At 35.7% G+C, this 23,200-nt stretch overlaps 1 protein-coding gene across 1 annotated transcript in view; it reads left to right on the forward strand.

Moving 5' to 3' along the window:
- nek11 (NIMA-related kinase 11) overlaps nt 1–23,200 on the forward strand; it is a 127,516-nt gene that overhangs the window by 70,664 nt on the left and 33,652 nt on the right. Inside the window, exons 14-16 of the mRNA XM_055013743.1 lie at nt 4,560–4,672; nt 10,487–10,547; nt 18,776–18,869. Coding sequence (XP_054869718.1) covers nt 4,560–4,672; nt 10,487–10,547; nt 18,776–18,869 — 268 coding nt within the window. The remainder of the gene's footprint in view (nt 1–4,559; nt 4,673–10,486; nt 10,548–18,775; nt 18,870–23,200) is intronic.

Here is a 23,200-nt window from a genome sequence, read left to right on the forward strand (position 1 = left end):
TCTTTTTGTGGTCATTTTGTGTCACATTTTGGTTGTTTTACATCTATTTTGATGCATCTGTTTTCCAAAAACTGAAAAACGTGCTGTCTACATGTCCAACACTTTTCCAAAGAGGTGCCACGTATTGAAGATATGTAACTATTTATATTTTTGTAGCATCTACGAGGGACAGTTTTGTCTACTTTGTGTTATTTGTCAAACTTTTTGTCATTTTGTGTCTTTTTTTTTCTTGTTTTGTGTCATTTTGTGTCCTATTTGGTTGTTTTCTGTCTTTTTGTGGTCTTATCTACTTCTTGTTGTTTTATTGTCTTGTTGCTGTTGTTTTGTATCTCTTCGTGACAGGTTTGTGTATTTGTGGTCACTATGTGTCTCCCCTTTGTTGTTTTCTGTCCCATTTTTGTCATTTTTTTGTCTTGTTTTTCTTTTGTGTCATTTTGGTAATTTCATGTGTCATTATGAAAGATTTGTGCTGATGTCACTTTTTTGTCTGATTTTTGTTGTCAGACAGTTTAGTCTGTTTGTGGTTAAGTTGTCTTTGTCACTTTTTTTGTTGTTCTTATTTAGTGTCTTTTTTTAATCTCATTTTTGTCATTCCATGCCACTGTGTGGTCATTTTGTCTCCACATACTATAGATATTGAACTATTTCTATTTTTTACAGCCTCTACAAACTTTTTCTGTCTACTCTGCACATCATCCGTAGAAAGATGTTTCACCATGCTGAATGTATCTTTCAATAAGTTGCTCCTCTGTTCACTGTTTTTGGGCCGTGCTTCATTTATTTTATTGATCAAGTATGTTTTATTTTTTTCTCTCAGTCTGAATTTTTCCCTGTAGATCACAGATCTGTCAGTCATGGAGAATCAGTTGGAACAAGTTTCAAATGTTTTATTTTTGGATAAATTTTAAATGATCCATGCTGAGTAAAGTGGTTTTAATGAAATACCATCATTTTAAGCTTAGATTTGGCAAATTTAGACATTTATGGACAGTGAGTTCGTCTGACAATATATATACTTTCTGACTGATAAATAGTGTCAGTTTTTATTGGTTTCTATCGATTTTATGGTCATTTTGTGTCTCTTTATGGCTGTTTTTCTTGTCTTTGTGGTTGTTTCCTGTCACTCTGAGGTCATTTGATGTGTATTTATGGTCATTTTGTGTGTCTTAGTCATTTTTGGTCTCTTGCTGGTAATTTTATGTCTCTTTTTGGTCATTTTTTTGTATTTGGTAGCTTTTTTAAATGTCCTTCAAACCTGGTGGTGGGTTTTGGCCTTCAGAGGTTAAAATGGAATCAGCCTTGCTGTGTTTCATTTGTTCTGCATCAGACTTGTCTTTACAACCGATTCAGTCATATCAGCGTTTCTGACTCATAATCAGACTCTTATTACTAGTTATGTGAGGATCGCCATTGGTTTGTCTGTTTGTCCATCTGTTTTACTCTCTGTCTGTCTGTCTGTCTGTCTGCCTGTTAGCAACATTACTCAAAAACGGACCAACGGATTTAGATGAAATTTTCAGGGAAGGTCAGAAATGACACAAGGACCAACTGATTAGAGTTCGGCAGTGATGCAGCTTATAGTCTGGATCCACAGATTTTTTAAAGATTTTATCCGTCGGAAATGATACAAGTAATGAGCTGCCTTGGCGGAGTACTGAGCTCTCGGAGTGCTTTTCTTGTTTGCTCTGTGATTTACTGTTTGAAAGAAGCAGAAATGTCAGTTTTTGCTGCAGTTTTTCAGACATCAATGTGACTTGTTGTGTTTCTAAATTCAAGTGCCTTTGATCCGTTCAGCCTGAGGTTTGGCCTCACAGCTGTCAGTGACTGAATTAGTTTTTCAGACGGAACTTTAAAGAAAGTAGCCTGAAGCGTAACAGCTTCACTCTTTATTTATAGAACCTTTTGGGGTTTTTTTACAGGTTACAGCACAAAAAAGCTCTCCGACAGGAAACAAGTCAGTTTTGGATGCAAGTTCAGCTGTTTTTTTTTTCTTTCAGATCATTTTCTCATAAATAGGAAATATAATAGGCACAAACTTAAGAGATGAGATCTGCACCTTTTTTTTTCCTTTAGTAAATGCAGCACATTTCTGTGCATTTAAAATAGTGTTTTATTATTTATTATGTATTACAATGAACAGTCATGTGTCTTTGGGATTAATTTCTGTCTCTGTGGCCATTTTGTGTCTGTTTGTAGCATTTTTTTAATCTCTTTGAGCAGGTTTTGTGCATTTTTTGTAGTCTGTGTCTTTGCAGTCATTTTGTATCTCTTTACAATTGTTTCTGGCAGAGTTCCATCTGTGTTGCAGTTGTTTTATTTAGCTTTAGTGAATACAGTGCACTTCTGTATAGTATATTTAAAGTGGTAGTTCGCATACTACAGTTGTTATTATATATTTAAATGAAAAGTTTATATCTTAGCACTGAATATGTGCCTCTTTGTGTCCATTTTGTGTCTCTTTGCAGTTGTGTTGTGTCTTTTTTTGGCCATTTTTTGTCTCTTTATGATGGTTTTGTATAATTTTGGTGTCCATTCTATCTCTTTGCAGTCATTTCCCTTCTCTTTTCAGTTTTTTTTTGGTAGATTTGCGTCCCTTTGTGACATTTCTTTTGTAGTTCTTCTGTGTTGCATTCTTTTTCGATTTCCCCCTAGTGAATGTTAAAATTGTGTTTCCAATAAAAAGTCCAGTCAGGAGCCAATTGGACTTTTGATCAAAATGTGACTTTAACTTAATAGAGCTGTTTAAAAGTGGTGTTTGTGCTACTGACATGTTTCTCAGCTTTATGTTTCAGGTCAGTTCAGTTTTTTTGGATCCTTTAAGTATATTTTTCCTCAGAGAGGTGACAGAAGTTGAGTTGAGGACATTTTCTGTCTGACTCATCTCAGCCTCTCAGGTGTCTCTCAGGTCTGTCAGAGTTTTATTTTTATTTAAATTTCCCGTCACATCTGCTCCCAGAGCCCCGCCCTCCACCTGATCCCAGCCCTGTGATTGGCTGACGGGGGAGGAAGCGAGCGTGTCGGACCTCAGAGACACCATGAATTAAACATGGCTGCTCTTTTAAACTCTCCGAGCTCGTTAGCAGGAATAATTATCCTACTGAAACAGATTAAATCCATCAAGACTGAAGACTTGGGGAGGCGATTTTGCTCATCAGCTCTTTATTTCTACTGATTTAACTTTATTTTTACTTTAGTAAAGTCATGTGACCCACCACTCTGTGGGTGTTTTTATGGAAATTCACATCACAGTCAGTATCTGAATAATGAATTCACAGCAGACGATTAAAGGAATAACTTCTACAAATCAAACAAAATGCTGAAAGATCATTGTCCAATCGTATTTTAGCTCATTATATGTGATTTTTGTGGTCATTGTGTGTCTTTGTTGTGGTTTCATGTCTCTTCTTAATTGTCTGGTGTCTGTTTGCAGCTGTTCCATTTCCGTTTGTGCCTCTTAATGGCGGTCATGTTTCTTTGCAGCTGTTTCATAGCTGTAGTAGCATTGTATATCTTTGTGGCCATTTTGTGTGTCTTTCCAGTTCTTTTGCATCTGTTTGTAGTGTTTTTGTGTGTCTTTATGGTTGTTTTGGGACTATTTATAATCATTTTGTATCTCATTGTAGAGATATTCAGCTGTTAGGCAGATACCCTGGGTTAATTTTGGATTTTTGGATCTGCATCATTTTATTAATATTCTTGGAACATTTGTTAGGTATATTATTAATATTCACAGGAGATTTCTTTTAAATATCATTAGTATTTATGAGGGATTTTTCAGATATTTTATTCATATTTTTTATTGAATTTCTCAGATTTCTATAAATATTCAAATTACAATGTTAAAATATTATATTGATATAAAATTATTATTTTAAAATTAATTGATTATGAAATAATATCAAAAGGATATTTTTTCAGACATTTTATTACTATTTTTTGGATGTTTTTCAGACATTTTCCAAACATTTTCAGGGCATTTTTCAGGTGTTTCCCATTTTTACAATACAGTTCTGCACAGAACCAGTTTCTTTCTGGTTGTTTTGTGACTATTTGTGATCATTTTGTATCTCATTTTAATACATTGGTGTCTCTTCATAGTGGTTTTGTCATACAGCTGTTCTTTGTCTGTTTTTGATATTTTTTCAGCTGATTATATGTGATTTTTTGTTATCATTTTGTGTGTCTTTGTGGTGGTTTCATGCCCTTTCATGGCTATTTTGTGTCCATTTGTAGTTTGTATGTGTCTTTGTGGTGGTTATGTCTCTTTGCAGCTGTTTGATATCTGTATTTTGAGTCTGTTTGTGGTCATTTTGTGTCCCTGCAGGTCTTTTGCATCTGTTTATGGTGACTCTGTAAGAATTTTGAATCTCTGACACCACTCCGTGTCTTTTAGTGGTCATTTTATGTGTAGTTGCAGTTTTTTTTAACATCTGTTTATGTTTATTTTACGTATTTGCAGTGATTTTGTGTCCCTTTGTGGTCGATCTACATTTGTCTTCATTGTTTCCCATCATTTTACACTTATGTTTCGTCTTTATTGTTAACTTGTGTGTGTGCAGGAATCCCAGAGGACCCTCAAGCTGCTGAAGTTTATTACAACCAGGACAGATTCGACTCGTGTTCGGAGGACGAGGAGTCGCCTGCAGAGAGTCTTTACCTGTCCGACCCACAGGTGAGTGTTTAACCTCTGAATTCACACAATCCCTGAACAACAGACACACACACACACACACACACACACACACACACACACACACACACACACACACACACACACACACACACACACACAGAAACAATGGGTGAGAGGTGATGTGAAGAGAAATATTCGGCTCTCCGTTATTATCCCGTCTTACAAAGGCCACGTTTTATTATGTGCAGCTCACTAATTAGGGCAGCAGAGTGTAATGTGTGTGCATGTGTGTGTTTGTGTGTGAGTGTTTATGTGTGTGTGTTAGCAGGGATTAACATGAAACACAGAGTGAGGGTTTTCGCAGCTGTGGAGGAGCTGCTCTGCTGGTTTTCTTGTGTTTTAGCGTGTTTGGAGTCACATTAACATAATACTCGTTGAGCGGAGCCTCGTAAAACCTCTAATTGGAGCATCACACACACAACACAAGGACGGGCCGTCCCGACCTGCCGCTAACTAACACACACACTATTAACAGCTTATTTACTGCCCACCAAAACATTCAATCAACATTAATTTATACAGTCGGCGTGTATTTTTAAAACCAGAACTCTCAGAGCTGCTGCGGCTCAGCAGATAAAATGAAGATGAGAAATAATAATCTGGTAGTTAAACAAGCTGAGGCTCAAATAAAGAACCACACTAAATGAATCAGCACCAAAGTTTTATATTATTTTGCACATCTGTTCTTATTTGTGTGTCCTTGTGACTCATTAGCTTCTTTTGGTTTTATTTTGTGTCTTTGTGTTCATTTTGCTGCTCTTTACCCTGAGTTTTTATGGAGTTTTTTTTGGCTGTGTTGTACATATTCTATTCTGTTGTCATTCTGTGTGTCTTGTGTGGTTGTTTTTTGTCTCTTTGTGGTAAATTTCTTGTGTTTTTTGCTTGTTTTGTATGCATTTCTGGTAATCCTGATTCATTTAGTCTCTTTTGCAACCCGTTAGTGATTCTTGTTTTTTTTTTTGCAGCACTCTATCCTTACGTTTTGTTTTACGTTTTTTTGTTTGTTTTGTATATTTCTGGTAAATTTGAAGTCATTTTGTGCATTTGTTCTCATTTTGTGTGTCTTTGCGGTTAATATTTTTGTGTCGCTAGTAATTTTAAAACAAAATGGCACATTTGTTGTCATTTTGTTTGTCTTTGTGGCCATGTTTTTATCTGTTTGTAGTCATTTTGCACCTGTAGTCCTTTTTTGTGGTTGGTTTGTGTCTGTGTTTTGAATGAATTTTGCAAATCTGTTCCTATTCTATGTGTCTTTGTGGTTGTTTTGGATCTCTTTGTAGTAATTCTTTGTCTGTTGTCAGTCATTTCACATCTGTAATCCTTAACTGTCTGTTTGCTGCAGTTTTGGATTTCTTTGTCTTTTCTTTGCCTTTCTTTAGTCGTTTTGTTTGTTGTTCGTGTCTCTGAGGCTGTTATGTGCCTCTTTGTGGTCATCTTTTGTTATTTTTTGGTTGTTTTATTGGCACAAGAAAATATAAAGTCAAATAGAAAATGCTATAATAAAATAAAACTGATAAGAAAAAGAATCCAAATTTCAGTGCAACTTATAAATTTAAACTTTAACTCAGGTTTGTAGTGAAAAAAACTAAAAAATCCCATTTCTAGTCTTTGTGCTAAGGATATCCAGGCAGCGAAAATCCCCTTTAAACCTATAATGTGGAAAACAAGAGGAAAAAAATGCCACACATTTTCACTTTATCAATATCAGGGTTTTATTGCAGTGGAGGATTGTGTCCAGCTTCAGCCAATCAGTGACAGAAACACACACACATTCACACATTCAGCTAAATGACGAATCAGATCCCATTTCTGGGAAGAAGGCGGCTCTGCATCCCGGGACGATTACGCCTAATTTATAACCGAAGGGACGAGTCCCATTGGCCTCCTACAAGAGAAGAGAGAGAGGCGGCGCTGTGAAGGCCAGCAGCCAATTTGTGGCTGAGCTTCAGAGAAAGTGGGAGCCTGAGAGAGATTAAACCTATTTGTCACCGCTGATAGTAATGACAGAAAACAGAGCAGAGAAGAAGAGAAGGGATGGAGCCGGATAATTAGTGGAACTGAGAGGCCGAGGAGGAGATAAACCTGCTGCATCTCTGAGACTGACGGGACGAGACGCTGGTCACATTTCAGCCTCTAAGATGAAACCTGTAGCAAAACTTGGCTGTTTTAAATAAGAAGTTAAATTAACTGTTTATCCAACAAAATGAGTCAAACTGCTACATGAATTACAGGCAGCCTAAAATTAGGGCTAAATATGAACTGCATGGTAAAGCCCCCCCTATCTGTAAGAAAAGTTTTGATTAACTGACATTACATTGTAGAAATCTGTTTCCACTTTGATTTGAAGGAGTCAGTTTCTTGCGAACTCTTGTGGAAAAGGCTAAATTATATTGACCATGGTTCAATGTTGAACAGCAATAGAAGAAATGAAACACTAAAGGAAACGAAGGCTGTTTATAGGTGCTGTATGTCACTGATTTAGAAAATCTGTCCCAGTTGAATCCATTAATCAATATTTTTAGGATATTTTTCAGGTATTTTATATATATTTGATATTTTTAGTTGTTTATTATTCAGACATTTTTGGATATTTTTATTTTACAAAAAGTTTTCTGACCATCTACAGAACATCAAGAAACAATTTAGAGGTAGAAATGCAATCTTTTGGGTCTGGAACATTTTATTAATATTCTTAGGACATTTGTCAGGTGTTTTATTAACATTAAAGGGGGATTTTTGAAACATTTTATTAGAATTTATAGGGGATTTGCAGCAATTTTTTGGACTTTTTAATTTTTGCTATTATTTAAAAATTTTTTAAGGAGATTTTAAAAATATTTTTACAATAAGATTCCTGACCACCTACAGAATATTAAGGTACAGCTTGGATACAGAATTGTAATTTAACTCTTAATGCATTGTAAAGATATTCAGTTGTTAATCAGATACATTGGGTAAATTCAGCATTTTTGAATCTGCATCATTTTATTAATATTCTTAGCACATTTGTTTGGTATATTGTTATTATATTCACAAGAGATTTTGTTTTGACACATAAATAGTATTTATGAGAGATTTTTTTCAGCAATTTAATACATTTCTAAAGGGATTTTTAAAAATATTTTATTTATATTTTTATTGGATTTCTCTTAGATTTTCTGTTAATATTCCAGTTACTGTATTAATAGTCGTATGAGATTTTTTTCAGACATTTCCAAACAATTTCAGGGCATTTTTCAGGTATTTCAGTAATATTTTTTTATTTTATCTTTCAGAGATTTTTACAAAAAGGTTCTAAACAGAACAGCAAGAAACACTTTGGGTGCAGAGATGCAGTCTTTTTCTTAAGACATTGCAGAACTGTTCAGTTGTCAAACAGATACAACTTCAATGTGTGTTATCAGGAAAACTGTATCAGACGGGATTCTGAATCAACAGATACTAAATACTAAATGATCAGACTGGGAACATTTTCTTAATATGTTTAGGACCTTTTTCAGGTATTTCATTAACACTTATAAGGAATTTCTCAGTAATTGAATCAATATTTGTGAAACTTTTTTTTCAAGCATTTTATTTTCTTTTTTGATGATTTTTCTGATATTTTATTAAATATTTTTAAGGGATTTTTTCGACATTTTATTTGCAATTCTAGGACATTTTTCAGATGTCGTATTCGTATGTTTTGCTGATTTTTCAGACATTTTATCAACAATTCTAGGACATTTTTCTGACATTTTATTATTGTTGTTGTTATTATTATTATTATTATTATTATTATTATTATTATTATTGTTATTATTATTATTATTATTATTATTATTATTATTATTAGGGGATTTTCAAAAATTTCTATTTTTACAAAAAAGGTTCCTTACCAAATATGCAACACTAAGTGAAAGCACCAAAATATCCTGAATATTTCTGCTGGCACTTGAGCTGTTTCAGACTCGACAGTGTTCAGACGAAGCCTCTCTGGTTTCAGAGCTGTCAAACTATTCACTCTCTGCAGTCTCTCCTCACCTCCTACTGTCTGGCTGTCCTCAGACGTCCACAGCTGATGAACTCTCTGTCATCCAGCTCGTCTGAGAGTCGGACTGCAGAGACGAGGACAGAAAACGTCTCCATCACAGACGCTCCTTGTGTTGCGGTGGACTGTTAGTGTCATGTGACAGATTCTCCTCAGTGTGTGAACAGAAATGAAAGCCATAAATGTCCCTGAGTGATGAACACAAATTCCTCTGTCAGTTATTACAGCCCACAGAGTTGACGGTAACAAAGAAGAAGAGCAGGAGCTCAGTTTATTGTCGTAGAAAATGAAAAATAATATTTATTATTGGTTCAGTGGCAGCAGAGTGAAAACCTCCATCCTCCACTCTGGGCTCCCTCCGGACTTTAACAAGCTGCTGCTGCTCAGACTGAATGAGTTTCTTCTCTGTGGAGGATTTTACTCTCCAAAACACACAAACTGAAGCCTGAATGTTTGATGGCAGAAGCCCAAAGATTAAAGCAACTAATCAGATTCAGGTTTGACAGCAGCAGCTCCTTTAACCCTTTAAGATGGAACTGTGCAGGTTCTGGTTGTTGTATTTTGCTCATCTGTTCTCACTTAGTGTCAGTTTATGGTCACTTTTTCTCATTTTTGCTTGTTTTGTTTTTTTGTGTTTCTTGCCAGTTTGCACATCTGATCTATTTTTTTGTCTTTTTGGGGTGTGTTTTGTGTGTCTTTGTGGTCGTTTTTTTTGTCTTCTTTGTGTTTCTATTAATTTTATGCATCTGTTCTAATTTTTTGTCTTTTTGGGGAGTGTTTTGTGAGTCTTTGTATTCATTTTGTATCCGTTTGTAGACATATTAAATTCAGTTCTTGTTTTCTGTGTCTCTTTGTGGTCCTCTTTTTCTCTTTTGGTTGTTTTTGTGTACTTTTCTAGTCATTTTGCACATCTGTTCTCATGTAGTGTCCGTTTGTGGTCACGTTTTCTCATTTTTGCTTGTTTTTTATGTGTTTCTAGCCATTTCCCACATCTGTTCTAATTTTTTGTCTTTTTGAGGTGTGTTTTGTGATCATTTTTTGTCGTCTTCGCTTGTTTTTGTATGTGTTTCTATTAATTTTACGCATCTGTTCTAATTTTTTATCTTTTTGGGGGGTCTTTGCATCCGTTTGCAGACGTATTGAGCTATGTTCTTGTTTGCCGTGTCTCTTTGTGGTATCCTTTTTCTCTTTTGGTTGTTTTTGTGTACTTTTCTAGTAATTTTGCACATCTGTTCTAATTTTCTGTCTTTTTTGGGGGGTGTTTTGTGTGTCTTTGTGATTTTACACCTGTTTGTAGACATTTGAAAATATTTTTTTGTGTGTGGTCACTTTTTATCTTTCTTGATTGTTTTTGCAAGTGTTTCTTGTAATTTTACACATCTTTGTTTTTTTGTTTTTTTACCTTTTTGAGGTGTGTTTTGTGTGTCTTTATGATCATTTTGAAACTGTAGATATATTGAATTATGTTTTTGTTTGTGATCGCCTTTTCTTTTTTGGTTGCTTTTGTGTGCGTATTTAGTAATTTTGCACATCTGTTGTAGTGTTTTTTTCTTTTGGGGGGTTATTTTGTATGTGTTTGTGATCATTTTGCATCTGTTTGAAAAGATTTAGTTTTTTTAGTTTGTATTGTGTCTTTGTGTAACTCTTTTACTGACTGTTTTGCTTGAATGCTCCTGAAACCACAAATTCTGAGAATAAATACATTATAGTTGGTGTTATAGGCAGAAACTCTACCTGAGCTTGTGTTTGTGCTGTATCTTCAGGTTAGTGAGCTGGAGGCCATGATGAAGCACATGCAGGAAGTTCTGGATGAGGAACTGAGCGGTGAGTCTGAAAACGCACCACACCTGCAGTTCTGCACAAACACAGCTTCACGTAGACCGACTAACACATCACACAGCTGGAAACAGCTGCTCAGTGTACAGCTCAGTGTCAAAGCTCTGCATTGAACTAAAATCAAACATTAATCGGCTAATGCTGATAGTCTCAACACAGCATCCTGCATGAGTTTCGATAGAACACAGGAGAACATTTACAGCCATGCTTCATATGTGTGCATGGAAAGCCTGATGACAGAAGACGAGCTGTCAAATCAAAAGAGAAATCTGTGTGCAGCTGCTGAACAATAACAGAATGTGGATTACACGCCTAAACATAATTTTATTCATGAAGCACTTTTCAAGCCTCAGCACAAAGCTACATACTGAAACAAATGGAAGTTGAATAAAAGAGGTCATTTTATATAAATACATAAAATACAGACAAAAAGGAAGATAAGCTCATATAAAGCAGGTTGAATTCAACTACAGAGGAACTTAAGGAACTTTGTGGGACTTCAGTACCACCATAGAAAGGTCTCAATCAACCTTTGTACATCTGGATTTCACCCAATTCTTCATTGTAAAACTGGGATTTCTCTAGACATTGCTGCATTCATTTTTTACCGTCTGCACAAAATCACAAATTGCTTTACAACAATGATAAAACAAGGATAAAAACAAAAACAGTAATGATAAAGGTTGTTAAAACAGGGGAGAAACGTCTAAAATACTGTGCATCAAAACAATAAATAAAATAAAGCAGTTACAGTTCAACCAAAAGCTTGTCGGAATAAAAACATTTTCAGCTGCCTTATAAAAGCTTCACAGGCGTCGACCGAGCTCAGCTGTAGAGGACGACAATTCCACAGTTTTGGTGCGAGAGCTTGGAAAACACCAAAACTGCTCTTCTGCTCTGAGAAGCAGCTCCACACCATGATGCTGCCACCACCATGTTTCACAGTGACAGTGGTATGTTTGTGATGATGTGCAGTTTTTGATATCTGCCAAACATAGCGTCTAGTCGGATGCACAAAATGCTCCATTTTGGTCTCATCAGAACAAAGAACCTCCTTCCAGTTGACTTCAGAGTCTCCTATGTGTCTTCTGGTGAACTCTTGTCCAGGTGTAATATGAGGAGTCATAGGTGTCTTGGTGGCCTCCATCACTAGTCTTCTTGCCCAGGCAGATTTACACATGTGCTAAATTCCTTTCACTCCTTAATGGTGGATTAAACTGAACTCCAAGGAGATATTCAGTGACTTTTCTTGTATCTGTGTCTTAACTGTGTGACTTCAGCATTAACCAGCTGAACCTGTGTTGAATTATGTGATTTTTAAGTGAATTTGACACACAATGGAATAGAATAGAATAGAATAGCATAGTTCTATTGTCATCATACATTGGGGCATGACGAAAATATAAGTAGCTGCCACTGGACGGTGCATTGAAAAAAGCTAAATTAACAACAATAAATAAGAAAATCGAATGTACATATAAACAAAATTATACTGTGCGTTATTGCTTTGAGTTTAGAACACTTTTTTGTAAATTCTTGTCCAAATTAAGCTTAGCCAAATTAATTTGACCATGATTTTATGAAAGCAATAGAAGAGGACAACTTATAGGGACTCTAGCTACCAAGTACAGGTACATGTTTGTGTTCACTGAGGTCATTGTCTCAAAGTGAAGCCCAAACAAAATGTCCTAACAAGCTCTGAAAATCGAATCAGTCCTCACAATGATGGCTGTACAGGTACACTCTCTCCATCTTCTACTTCATCATGATTCGCCCTTCTGTCCCCAGCGTTAAAAGCCTCCTCCTCTTCCTCCTCAGCCTTCAGTTCTCGTTGGCCTGGTTCAGTCAGTCTCTGCTCTGCTGTGAAACCTGTTCGTTTTGCTCCGCTGACCTCAGAAAAAAAACCTCAAACCTCCATAGTTCACCTGGAGATCAAAACTCTGCTGTCACACCAAACACTCTGCAATAAAACACTTCAGCTGCAGCTGCTCTAAACTCTCTGTACAAAACCAGCAGAAATGTAAATAAAAGCTGCAACACTATGATGAAACAGCTCGACCAGAACCTAATTAATTAGACGTTTGGGAAAATCCTCCTCTTCTGTTATTATCTGTCTGATCTTTCTGTCTCACGACTTCTTGGACATAATGAGCTGTGCAGACTCAGAATCTGCTATAAAAGCCAGCCTCTGAATCCCTTATCAGCTCCTATTAAGATACTAAACCAATGGACACTATCAACATTAATTAAAGAGTCAACATTCTGCTTTTTCTTCAGTCTTTTCCTTCACTGTGTTGTGTCGATGCTTTCTGTGCATGTTAAAGTTTGTACTCTGTCACTCTGGACAAGTTTAAGACATTTTCTACAATTTTTGAGTCTGCGTGGACAGAATGTAAGTCGTTTTTGTCAGATGTGATGACCCACTGAGACACAAACACATTAAATAGTGCATTGTTTTTTGTGTTTCAGTGTGTTATATAACTCCTTTTTTTGCACAAGTAAAAGGTAGGCAAATTTAAGTTTTAGTCATTCCAGACAAATTTTTTGCAATTTTGAATCAAGTTTGGGCTAAATTTAAGTCACTTTGGACAAATGTTGCACATTTTAAGCAGGTTTTTGTTGGAGATAGAGACTCCAAAGCTAGCATGACCCATACAGATACAATAAACACATCAAATAGTCATTTTAGTTGTGGTTCAGTTTGCTTTATTGCTGTTTTTTGTCATGTAAAAGGTCTGCAAACTTCAGTTTTGACAAATTTTTAGTCATTTTGGACAGATTTTTGTTTTACATAGAGACTACAATGCTAATATGACCCGATCTTAGACAAAAAGCACATTAGTTATTTTTTTCGTCTTTCAGTTTGTTATGTAGCAATTTTTAGAACTTCAAACTTGAGTTTTAGACATTATGTATAAGTTTCAAGTAATTTTCTACAATTTTGTTAGTCATGGACAATTTTTGAGTCTTTTTCAACAAGTTTCCAGTCAGTTCAGGCAAATTTTACAAGATAAAGACTGAAAAGTCAGCTTGACTTCAGAGACTTTTTGGACAATTGCTGATTTTTTTGAGTCATTTTGGCCAAAAAGACACATAAGCTAAAATGAAGCATTTCAGACTGAGGAGGAGCTGCAGCAATGTCCACTATGAAGAGAATAATGTCCTAGTAAAGCCCAAAAATAACATAATGAACCTGTAAATGTGCAGAATTTGGACTCTATAATCTGCACCTGCACCTGAAAAGGCTCCCAACAGCCAGAATCTGAACAGCTGATTATTGATTAATATTGACTGAAGCCACAGCTGGAATATTCTGACTTTTACTGACTATTTGAACCAGTTAAAGCAGCTCCTGACAGTCAGCTCTGAGCGCTATGAGCTGCCGGTACTGATCTGATAGATAACAGTCACAGTAAGATGCTACAGAGTGATGTGTCCTCACTTAGACAATCTTTGTCAGGGTCCAGTCACAGATTGCAGAGATCTCGTTAACCAGCAGGCTGACAGTTAACGATAATTAGCTGCAGCTGAGCTCATCTGTCACCGCTGTTGTCTTTCATTTTAACCGGAGACAGCAACAGAGAGCATGACGGCTGTAAGTGAGAAGCTCCTATCGTTTCCTCTCTAATAGTCTTCAATGATAAAAAACAACCAGGAGAGATTAAAGATTCCATTAAAGATTCGTTGGAGTCGACGCTTAACTAAATTACGCTTATGGTGGGACTCAACCTGACCAACCTTCACTCTAAAAATGCAACATTCGTGTCAATCTTTTTGAGTTTTGACAACTTCTATTGAAATTATGTTCAACCAACAAACTAAAATGAGTTACAGGAATCTGCTTTTCCTCTACAATCAAAGGTTTTTTTAGTTACTTGATGATTGGCAGCAGAAAAAAGCTATTTTAAGTTCAGTCATATATATTAAGTTGTTGTTTCTCCACATTACTGAAAATTATTTTTTTGGTGATGTCATACACAGAATTATTAACACAAGTTTAAAACAGGAGCAACAGATGTGCAAAGAATTTATCTGTCCTACATGAACAGAATATGAAAATAATCAGTGAAATAGCAGAAAACATTAAAAGCAACATATACATATTGTGAACTTTTTTATTTACTCACAAAATTCTACCATTGTAGGTAAAGTAAGATAAAGAAAAAGAATTTATCAAGTTAAAGAAGCAGCTGAGTCTTCAATAGAGTGAAGAAATTAAAAAGACAGACGAACCCTCACTTGATAAATTCCGTAAAACAGCTTTTTTGAGCTAATATCAGTTAATTACAGCACTTTATATATATTTACACTCCAAAATACAACCAGGATTTCACTGGATGGACAGGAGCAGATAGACTGAAACATCATTAAACGTAAAACAGGAAGTTATGACTGCAGCTCTGGTGAATCTTAGGACGCTTCATGTGAATTAAATCAAAACGAATTATTCTGTCTGACTTGTTGCAGCTCTGTGAAGAGAAAACAACTTATTTTAATGTGTCATTTAGATGCAAATCAGAGGGACTCATTTCAAATGTTTTGGCACCAGAATGTAATCTGCGGATATTTAAATTCACAATGTTCTTCTCTGTAGATCCATAAATCACATACAAGGTCAAACATCAGGACATTTTAAATTCCAGCAGCATCTAAAGATGTAATTTTTTAATTTTTTTTAGGCTGAAACACAACAATACCTTGTGTGAAAATGAATGAATGAAAATGAGTGTATTTATTCATGAATGTATGAATGTGTGAAATATGTATGTACATATTTCTACATGTTTGTGCGCTGGCTGTGGGGCTCATGCATGCTGTCGGTTGCCGTGGTTACCAGTAAATTTAATGAAGAAGCCTCAGCTCTCGTGTTGTTTTAGGGTTTATTTTTTCACACGACACACAATCGGTTATTTTAGGCCGGATCTGCTCCACAGAGGAAAATTTCACACCTGTGATCGGTTTTTAGGAGCTAAGATACATAATATTTTAAAGGTTTCTAACCTTTTGGGCCTCTTGTGTAAAATTAGTGTCGTCTCCTTGATATCTTCCATTGCAGACTTTCTCCACCTGCATCTACACCAGAAGAATCAAGCTCTAAATTCAGTTCAGAGAATTTTTTATCACCGAAAAGCGATTTGTTTTTCGATGTATGGAATTGTCACCGTTTTGAGAGTTAAACCAATTTAATCCCATCAAAACATCACAACTACGATTAGAAGCGGAGAAACTCACAAATGTCTTCTGTGTAGTAAGACACAGTTAGAATGACAGAAATCAGAAAAAAAACTCATTTATTTATCATTTATTTTATGGAAAAAAAACTAATAAATAAACTGGAGTCAACATCCAACATTTTTTCAAGTGTCCACAGGTGGTACCAACACTGTGAAAAATTGACGCTCCACATACTATAGATATTTAACTCTTTGCATTTTTACAGCCTCTACAAACTTTTCTCTCTACTCTGCTCTTCAGCTATGGAAAGATGTTTCACCATGCTGAATGTATCTTCCAATAACTTGCCTCTCTGTATACTATGTGTGAGCCACGCTGCGCTTATCTTGATGATCTGAATTACGATTAAAATCACAAACAAAATCTAAATTTACTAGAAAAAATGGTCAAAACTGTACATAATGTCCTGTATTTAAATCTGTATTTTAACAAATCTACTGAAAATACCATTTTATGTGGATAATTTAATACATAGCAGAGTTCCACAGTGTTCTGGGACTCTTGCTGCCAGATTTATACAGTTTTTTACAGGACTTTTTTACAGTGTAGGCTGCATCATGTCTTCAGAAGATGCTGCTATGGCTGTGTTGGCTGCAATAAAGAGAATTTAACAGGCCAAAAACAAATATAGTTGTTTGCCAACTGCTCAAAATCTAGAAGAAATCAAAAACCACCTTGAGCAAGCTTGATAATGTTCTCATTAAGCTGTTTCCATGATTGTTTTCTGGTTTGATGCTCATAAAAATACGTGACTGAAACCCAACAAAAACACTGATGTTGTTGAAACTGTCCTCGAGATTCTTGGGTTTCTCTGCCAAATCTGAAGAACAGAAATGAAGCAGAACAAACCTGCATCTGTTTTGTTGTTGGTTGTTTCCTCTTGTTTTATTGATAAATGTTGCTTCGGGGTAAATTGTACAAACAGCTGAAGATGTTTTGTAGTCGTGACGGTCGGGTGAACTTCTGAATCATTCTCTTGAGGAACCAAACTAACAGACGCAGCATCAGCAGCCTTTAAATCCTCAAATACTTAGTTTCCAGTAAACTGACCGAAGACCTGAAGTGGCTCAGAGGCTGTTAACCTGATTTACTGCCCAGTCTACAGCAACTAAACTGCAGCTCAGAGTCACTTTTAGTGTTTGTAAATGGAGCCTGAAGACAAATAGCTGCAGGTTTAGTTTTATTCAGCTCATTAGATCCAGTCTGAAGGAAAAGACTGAGCTTTACTGCTGCTGCTGAGAAACTCCATCTGAACTCATCTGGGCCCTTTTGCTCGACTGTCTCTGATCTGCCTAAAACCTCCTCTCATAAATTGTTGATATTTAAAAAGGTAATTGTGAAATTTTAGCTTGATTTATTGAATAGTTTCCAATTTGTTTCCTTTAAAATGTGCCCGCTGACAACTTTCAGCACTTTTTTTTTTCACACTTTGAAATCTTTGACTGTTTGAACCAAAATATCTCAGAAACTGTTAAAGATAAAAGCCTGAAAAGAAGCAAACTGTTGTTTCTCATCATGTCATTGATTCGGAATCTATAATACTGTACAAGCAGATCAAATAAACTCTGATTATGGGTGAATTGAAATATGAAGAAAGTGAAGCCATCATTGACAGTCCCATCTTTGAGCACATTAACAACAAAAAGCAGATAATGAAGTCAACTAGTGATATTTTGTGAACCACCTGTAGCTGCATTTTACAACATAACAAAAGAAAACACAAAATCCTTCTTGTTGTGAAATACTTGGTCACAAAAATTTTCTTTTGCTGAACTTTTTAAACTGACTGAGCGAGGTTATAACCTGTTTTATTCAACTGTTTCCTCTGAATTTCCAATATGCGGAAAAACTTGCTAAAACAGGCAATTTAAAAAAAACAAACAGATTTTGTCTCGGAAGGTTTTCGATATATCAACGTGAAATTTTCGCTATATTTTTATGAAAATTCCATATTTTATGCTATAAAGACTTCAAGTGTGTCAGTGGTAGTGTCAGTAAGAGAAAGAAATCATGTGAAAGTCAGAGGTAGACACAACTAAAAAGTCAGTTGATGAGCAAAAGACTGCAGCAGAACAAACAACAAATGAAAGCAGTTGAAGTGCCAACTGTTAAAGAAACCGAATGACTTCTCAAAGGAACTGACAGGTCAGTTGATAAGCTGAAAGTGCGGACGTTATGTTTAAAGCTGAAATGAATGCGAGTGAGAAATGAAAGCAGTTGAAGTGTCATTTGAGGAGCAGCAGGTGATAAAGCACTTGAAATGTCAGTCGTAGGAACATAGTAGCAGTGGAAGTGTCGGTTGGTATTTAAACAGTGCAAATTAAAGTGTGAGATCATGAAATGGTTGAAGAAAAAGACAAATGAAACTCCATCCAGATGTTCAGGAAGCAGCTGAAGTGAAAAAGGTCACCAGACTTTATGCTTCAGGTCTAATGGTCTAGATGTGGTCGTTAAGATTTCCTCGTTAAGACTGACCTCCTTAATCTTTACATTAACTCTCACAGCTTGTTAACATGCACATCTGTCCTTTTATGGCAGTTTTCACTCACGTTTCTACATCGCAGAGCTCTGATTTTCAGTTTGTGTGTCTGTGTGAGTGGGAGGCAGAGATGGAAATGATGACGTGCATTGAGATGGTGGCAGCAGCTGATATCCTGCCATTATAATCCCATCACATCACCTCCACACTGCTCTGCTTTTATTAATGGAGCAGGAGCTGCTCCTGCAGGGACTGAGGAGGCAACAAATCACAAAAAACACAGTTCAGAAGTCCCCTGAGAATCACCAGGTTTTACATTTTCTGTACGTCAGTGGGAGAATCACAAAGAGAAACTAATAAAAAGGTGAACTGTTTTGCTGCTTTAAATAAGTTAAACTTTAATTAAACACATTTTCTCCTGGACTGGAGCTCCACTGCAGACCATCAGTCAGTCTCCAGGTGATTCTTACCTTCATTTCTGTTGTTTCTGTCTTTGAACCAGGAGATGCAGCAGAGCCAGAGGCCCCTCAGAGCCCACAGGGGCCCCTCATGATCAACAGGAGCCTGCTTCAGACCAAAATCCAGCTCCTGAGAGAGTGAGTCCTCGCTTTAACCTTTTTATTGAATAGTTTGAGTTTGCAGTCGTCTGTATTGGGTCTCTAATACTTCTTGTTGTGGACCTCAACACAGTTCTGCTGATTCAGAACCACACAAATCAGAATTTTGCAATCTAGCCTTCCTTGAAGATCACTTTACTTCCCCAGTGAGGATGTTTTGTCTCCCCCTTCTGGCAGTGACAGTAATTACACAAATGCAGTGGGCGGGGCTTATTCTGCTGTCGATCTCTTTCTTTTTCCATTTTATACTCCCTCCTCTGAAGTTTAATTTTAATCTCCAGCGTCAGAAACTTTTCTTGGATGCTTCCCAAGTTTTTCTTTCAAAATTTTACACCTCGTTCCCAGCATCTGTAGGTACCGTAGCTCCGATCTGGAAAACTGATCGTTGCTGCATCATCAGCAGCACATTAGCATAGAAATGTCGTCACAAACACCAGATTTTAACTTAATACACTGTCAGATACAGAGAGACGGACATTAATCTACATGTAAAACTACCGCACTCCAGATTTACTAATCAAATAAAGATTATTTGTCAAAAATTAATTAAAAACTGTGGAAGTTTGCTGCTTCTCAGGTGTAACTTTACTGACATTAATGCAACTCGAGCGCCGCTGTTATTAAAGCAAACAAAGGCAAACTCACTGAGAGACAAAGCATGTTGGATTAAATCACCAGAAAGTTTTTGGACATAAGGTGTTGGTGATTGTCTGAATTTTCTGTGTTGTTATTGAACAAACTGAGTAAAATAAAGTATTTACAAGTAGAAAATTTGCTGTTTTTACATTTAAAAAGTTTGCTAATTGATTAATAGTTTCAGCCCCACAGACAGGTTTACTCAAACACTTTTTAGACACAAACTAATTTAAAGTGCTTCACAGCGGCAGAGAAACTTATTAAAAATAATGTTTAATGTTCTATTTGATATGATGATCTATGACATCACATCTTATTTTGTAAAGTAAATAGTAATTAAAGCTGCCTGACATTAATAAATGTGGGGAGTTCAACGATAAAGTGACATGAAAAGAAAATAACAAAGTACCTCAGGTAGTAAATGTACTCAGTTACTCTCCAGCTCTGCAGTAAACTCTGACTGCAGCGTTTTTCCTCTGCTGAGGGTATTTTCTTCGCTGCTTTGAGTTTTGGGCTCAGATTTAAGCTGCGTCTCTCTGAGAGCAAGTTTGATTTCAAAAAATCCAATTATTGCCGACGAACGTCGCCGAGTGAATCCGAGTGTGATATGAAGCAGATTAAGTTTGTTTGAGAGGAAACAGAGATCTGGTAAAAATGTCTGAACTCCACAAAACAGCAAAACTATTTGAAGAAAAGCAACGGGAACACAAACACAGTGAAGATGTAGAGACTTTTCTTCCCTCTCCCTCCTTCTCTCATTAGATTTTACTGTGTGGACCATGAGGATGTGGAGACTTTTAAGACTTTAAAACAAAACTAAAATCGACTTCAGTTATTTTAGAAAATTTGGAGTAGTTTTTGACATGTTTCTGTCATTTTGGATACATTTGGAGTGATTTTATTTATTTTTTCTTATTTTGGACATGTTTTGAGTCGGTTTAGACATATTTTTGTTATTTTTTTGAACACATTTTGAATCATTTGTGCCATTTCTTTCTATTTTGGACAAATATTGAGTAGTTTTTGACATGTTTTCATATTTTGGACACATTTTAAGTAATTTTACCAAATTTTTGTTATGTTGGATGAATAGTTACTCAGTTTAGACAATTTCTGACTCATTTTGGACAATTTTGAGTAGCTTTAGAGCTGTTTTGTTGTTTTGGACACATTTTGAATCATCCGTGACACAAAACACGAGGCTTTTTGGACCAGATTTTTTTCTTTCTAACATTTTCTCCCCAGATTAAAATTTAAGATAGAAGATCTCTGTTTGGACTCAGTTTAGAAAGTGAACTGCGATATGGCGAGGGACCACTGTATCTATGAAATGATGGCAGAAGACAACAACAAACTTGAAACTAGAAATCTCAAATATTACTGTCTTTTACACCATCTTTGGAGTAGTGGAGTAGTAAATGGCTTCATTCTTTCATCATCCAAGTTTTAAGGAAACAAAACATTTCATCATATGGGACGTTTGAATCAGTTACAGTTTTTCGAACCTCACAGACACACATACGCTCACTTCATCAAAGTGGTCTCTTCTTTGCTGTTACCAAACTGTCAGCTGTGTAATGAAGCAGTACAACCTTTAGAACAAACTCAGTGAGTAAGAAGCTGCTGCTGTTCAGGCCTCCTGTCCTCCCTACATGGCCTGCAGCCTGAACAACAGCAAACAGGTCGACTGGGAGCTCCAGGACGCTGCACATTTAATCATATAAAGAGTCTCAGTTTGCATGTAAGCTGGAGGATACGACCGCCTCCTGCTGCTGCCGCTTCAGGGCCCGTTGGTGCTCATGTTTGTTTTGCATTGTGATTTAAAAGCTTCATATTGTTTCACAGTTCCGCCTTGTTTCTGCTCACGACGCTTCGTGATGTTTTATTGACTGTAGCGTTGTTTCACATGTTGCATCAGTAAGTTAATATTGATTTTATAATTCATCAGCTTCGTGTTTTGGGAGGAGAACAAAGAATATACTGTAGTTTTAGATGCACTGGAGAGCAGCGTGTTTTTGTTCATGTCTCCAAAATTTTAAATGCTTGAAAGATCTGGAATACAGTGAGAGAAGAACGTCTGGCCGTGCACTGTGAAAGATTTTCACTACTGTTAAACCATTTACTGTTATTTTACAGGTTTTCTCTGCTTTGTTCAGTTACAAAAAAATAACTAGTAAAATTACTGACAGAAAATATGAATTTGCATGGTAATCGCAAAATATTTGTTTTTACAAATACTAATTTATTCTTTTACAATACTTAAACATAAGATGACAGTGTTTTACTATATATATATATATATTTTTTTTTTGGCCTTTTTTTTTGGCTTTTTTTTAATTGGATAGGCTCAGTGAGAGAGAGACAGGAAACAGGAGAAGATTCGGGGGAAGACATGCAGCAAAGGGCCGCGAGCGGGAATCGAACCCGGGCCAGCTGCGTCGGGGACCAGCCCCTGTACACGGGTCGCCCGCTCAATGCGTTGAGCTATACGGGCGCCGTTTTACTATATTTAAATCAGCAAAAAATCTATATTTTACAGATATTTACTTTTATTCCAAAGGAAAATTATGTGTTTTAAGGATTTAAAAATGGTAAATAAGTTTTTGACTGTTATTTCACAGATTTTCACAGTTTTGTTAAATTATAAAAGGCTAAGTCTACAAAGTCTAATAAAATCATGGGGGAAAAAGTATGTATCCACAGGAACAACCCATAAATACAATCTAGATTGAAAATCTGTGTTTTTACAAGTGCTGATTTATTCTTTTACAATGATTGATTGGAAAATTAAACATTTTTTATTGTATTTAATTCAGCAAATACTTACTTTTATTTGAAGTAAGTGTGCATATAAAGAATAAAATACAGTTAATAGTTTTAAATTGTTAAAATACAGATTAAAAAAAGTGAAATCACAAATATTATTTCACATTTGACCGTAAAAAGAACAGACCCAAACTTTAAATAATGTCCACATCAAAACTCTGTATTTTTAGAAATGGTAATTGATTATTTTACTGTCTTTCTTTTGTAAAATTAAACTTTTTAAAAACTTTTTTAAAAAATCAACAAACGTAGCATCGTTTCACAGATATTTGCTTTTCTTTTGCTTTTCTTTAAAATTATTTTAAACAATGATTTAAAAATTAATTAATTTAAAAACTTGTTTTAGACTGTTTGATTATCCGTGTTTTAAATTGCGGATAATATGTAGTAAAATCAGAGAAAAACATATTAATTTTGTTTAAAAAAACAGGCCAAAACTGTATTATTATCTGTAATTTTCTAATCTGTAATTTGTTACTGTAAAATCACTCTGCTTCACTGTATTTAATTCCACTATTAATACCTTTGTTATACTCATATTTTCCATTATTTTCATTTTTATTCTATTTATTTATTTTTCAGTTTTTCATCTTTAGTGTTCCACCATTTTTTTACGTATTTTTTTCAACACTCTGGCTGCCAGATTTTTATTACTTTTTAAATTTTTTTCATTTTACAGTTTGTTTTACTATTATTAGTACAGTGTATTGTAATGCAGCTGAACTGATGTCAGTTCATCATCATCTCATTACTTCATTATTCATCCCTTCCTGCTGTGGGTTAAACCTTGTTGTTGCCACAGTTGGGTTTCTGCCTCCAGGGCGGCCGTGTTAATCCACTGGGGACTG

The sequence above is a fragment of the Amphiprion ocellaris genome, chromosome 9, assembly GCF_022539595.1.
Source record: "Amphiprion ocellaris isolate individual 3 ecotype Okinawa chromosome 9, ASM2253959v1, whole genome shotgun sequence".
Lineage (NCBI taxonomy): Eukaryota > Metazoa > Chordata > Actinopteri > Pomacentridae > Amphiprion > Amphiprion ocellaris.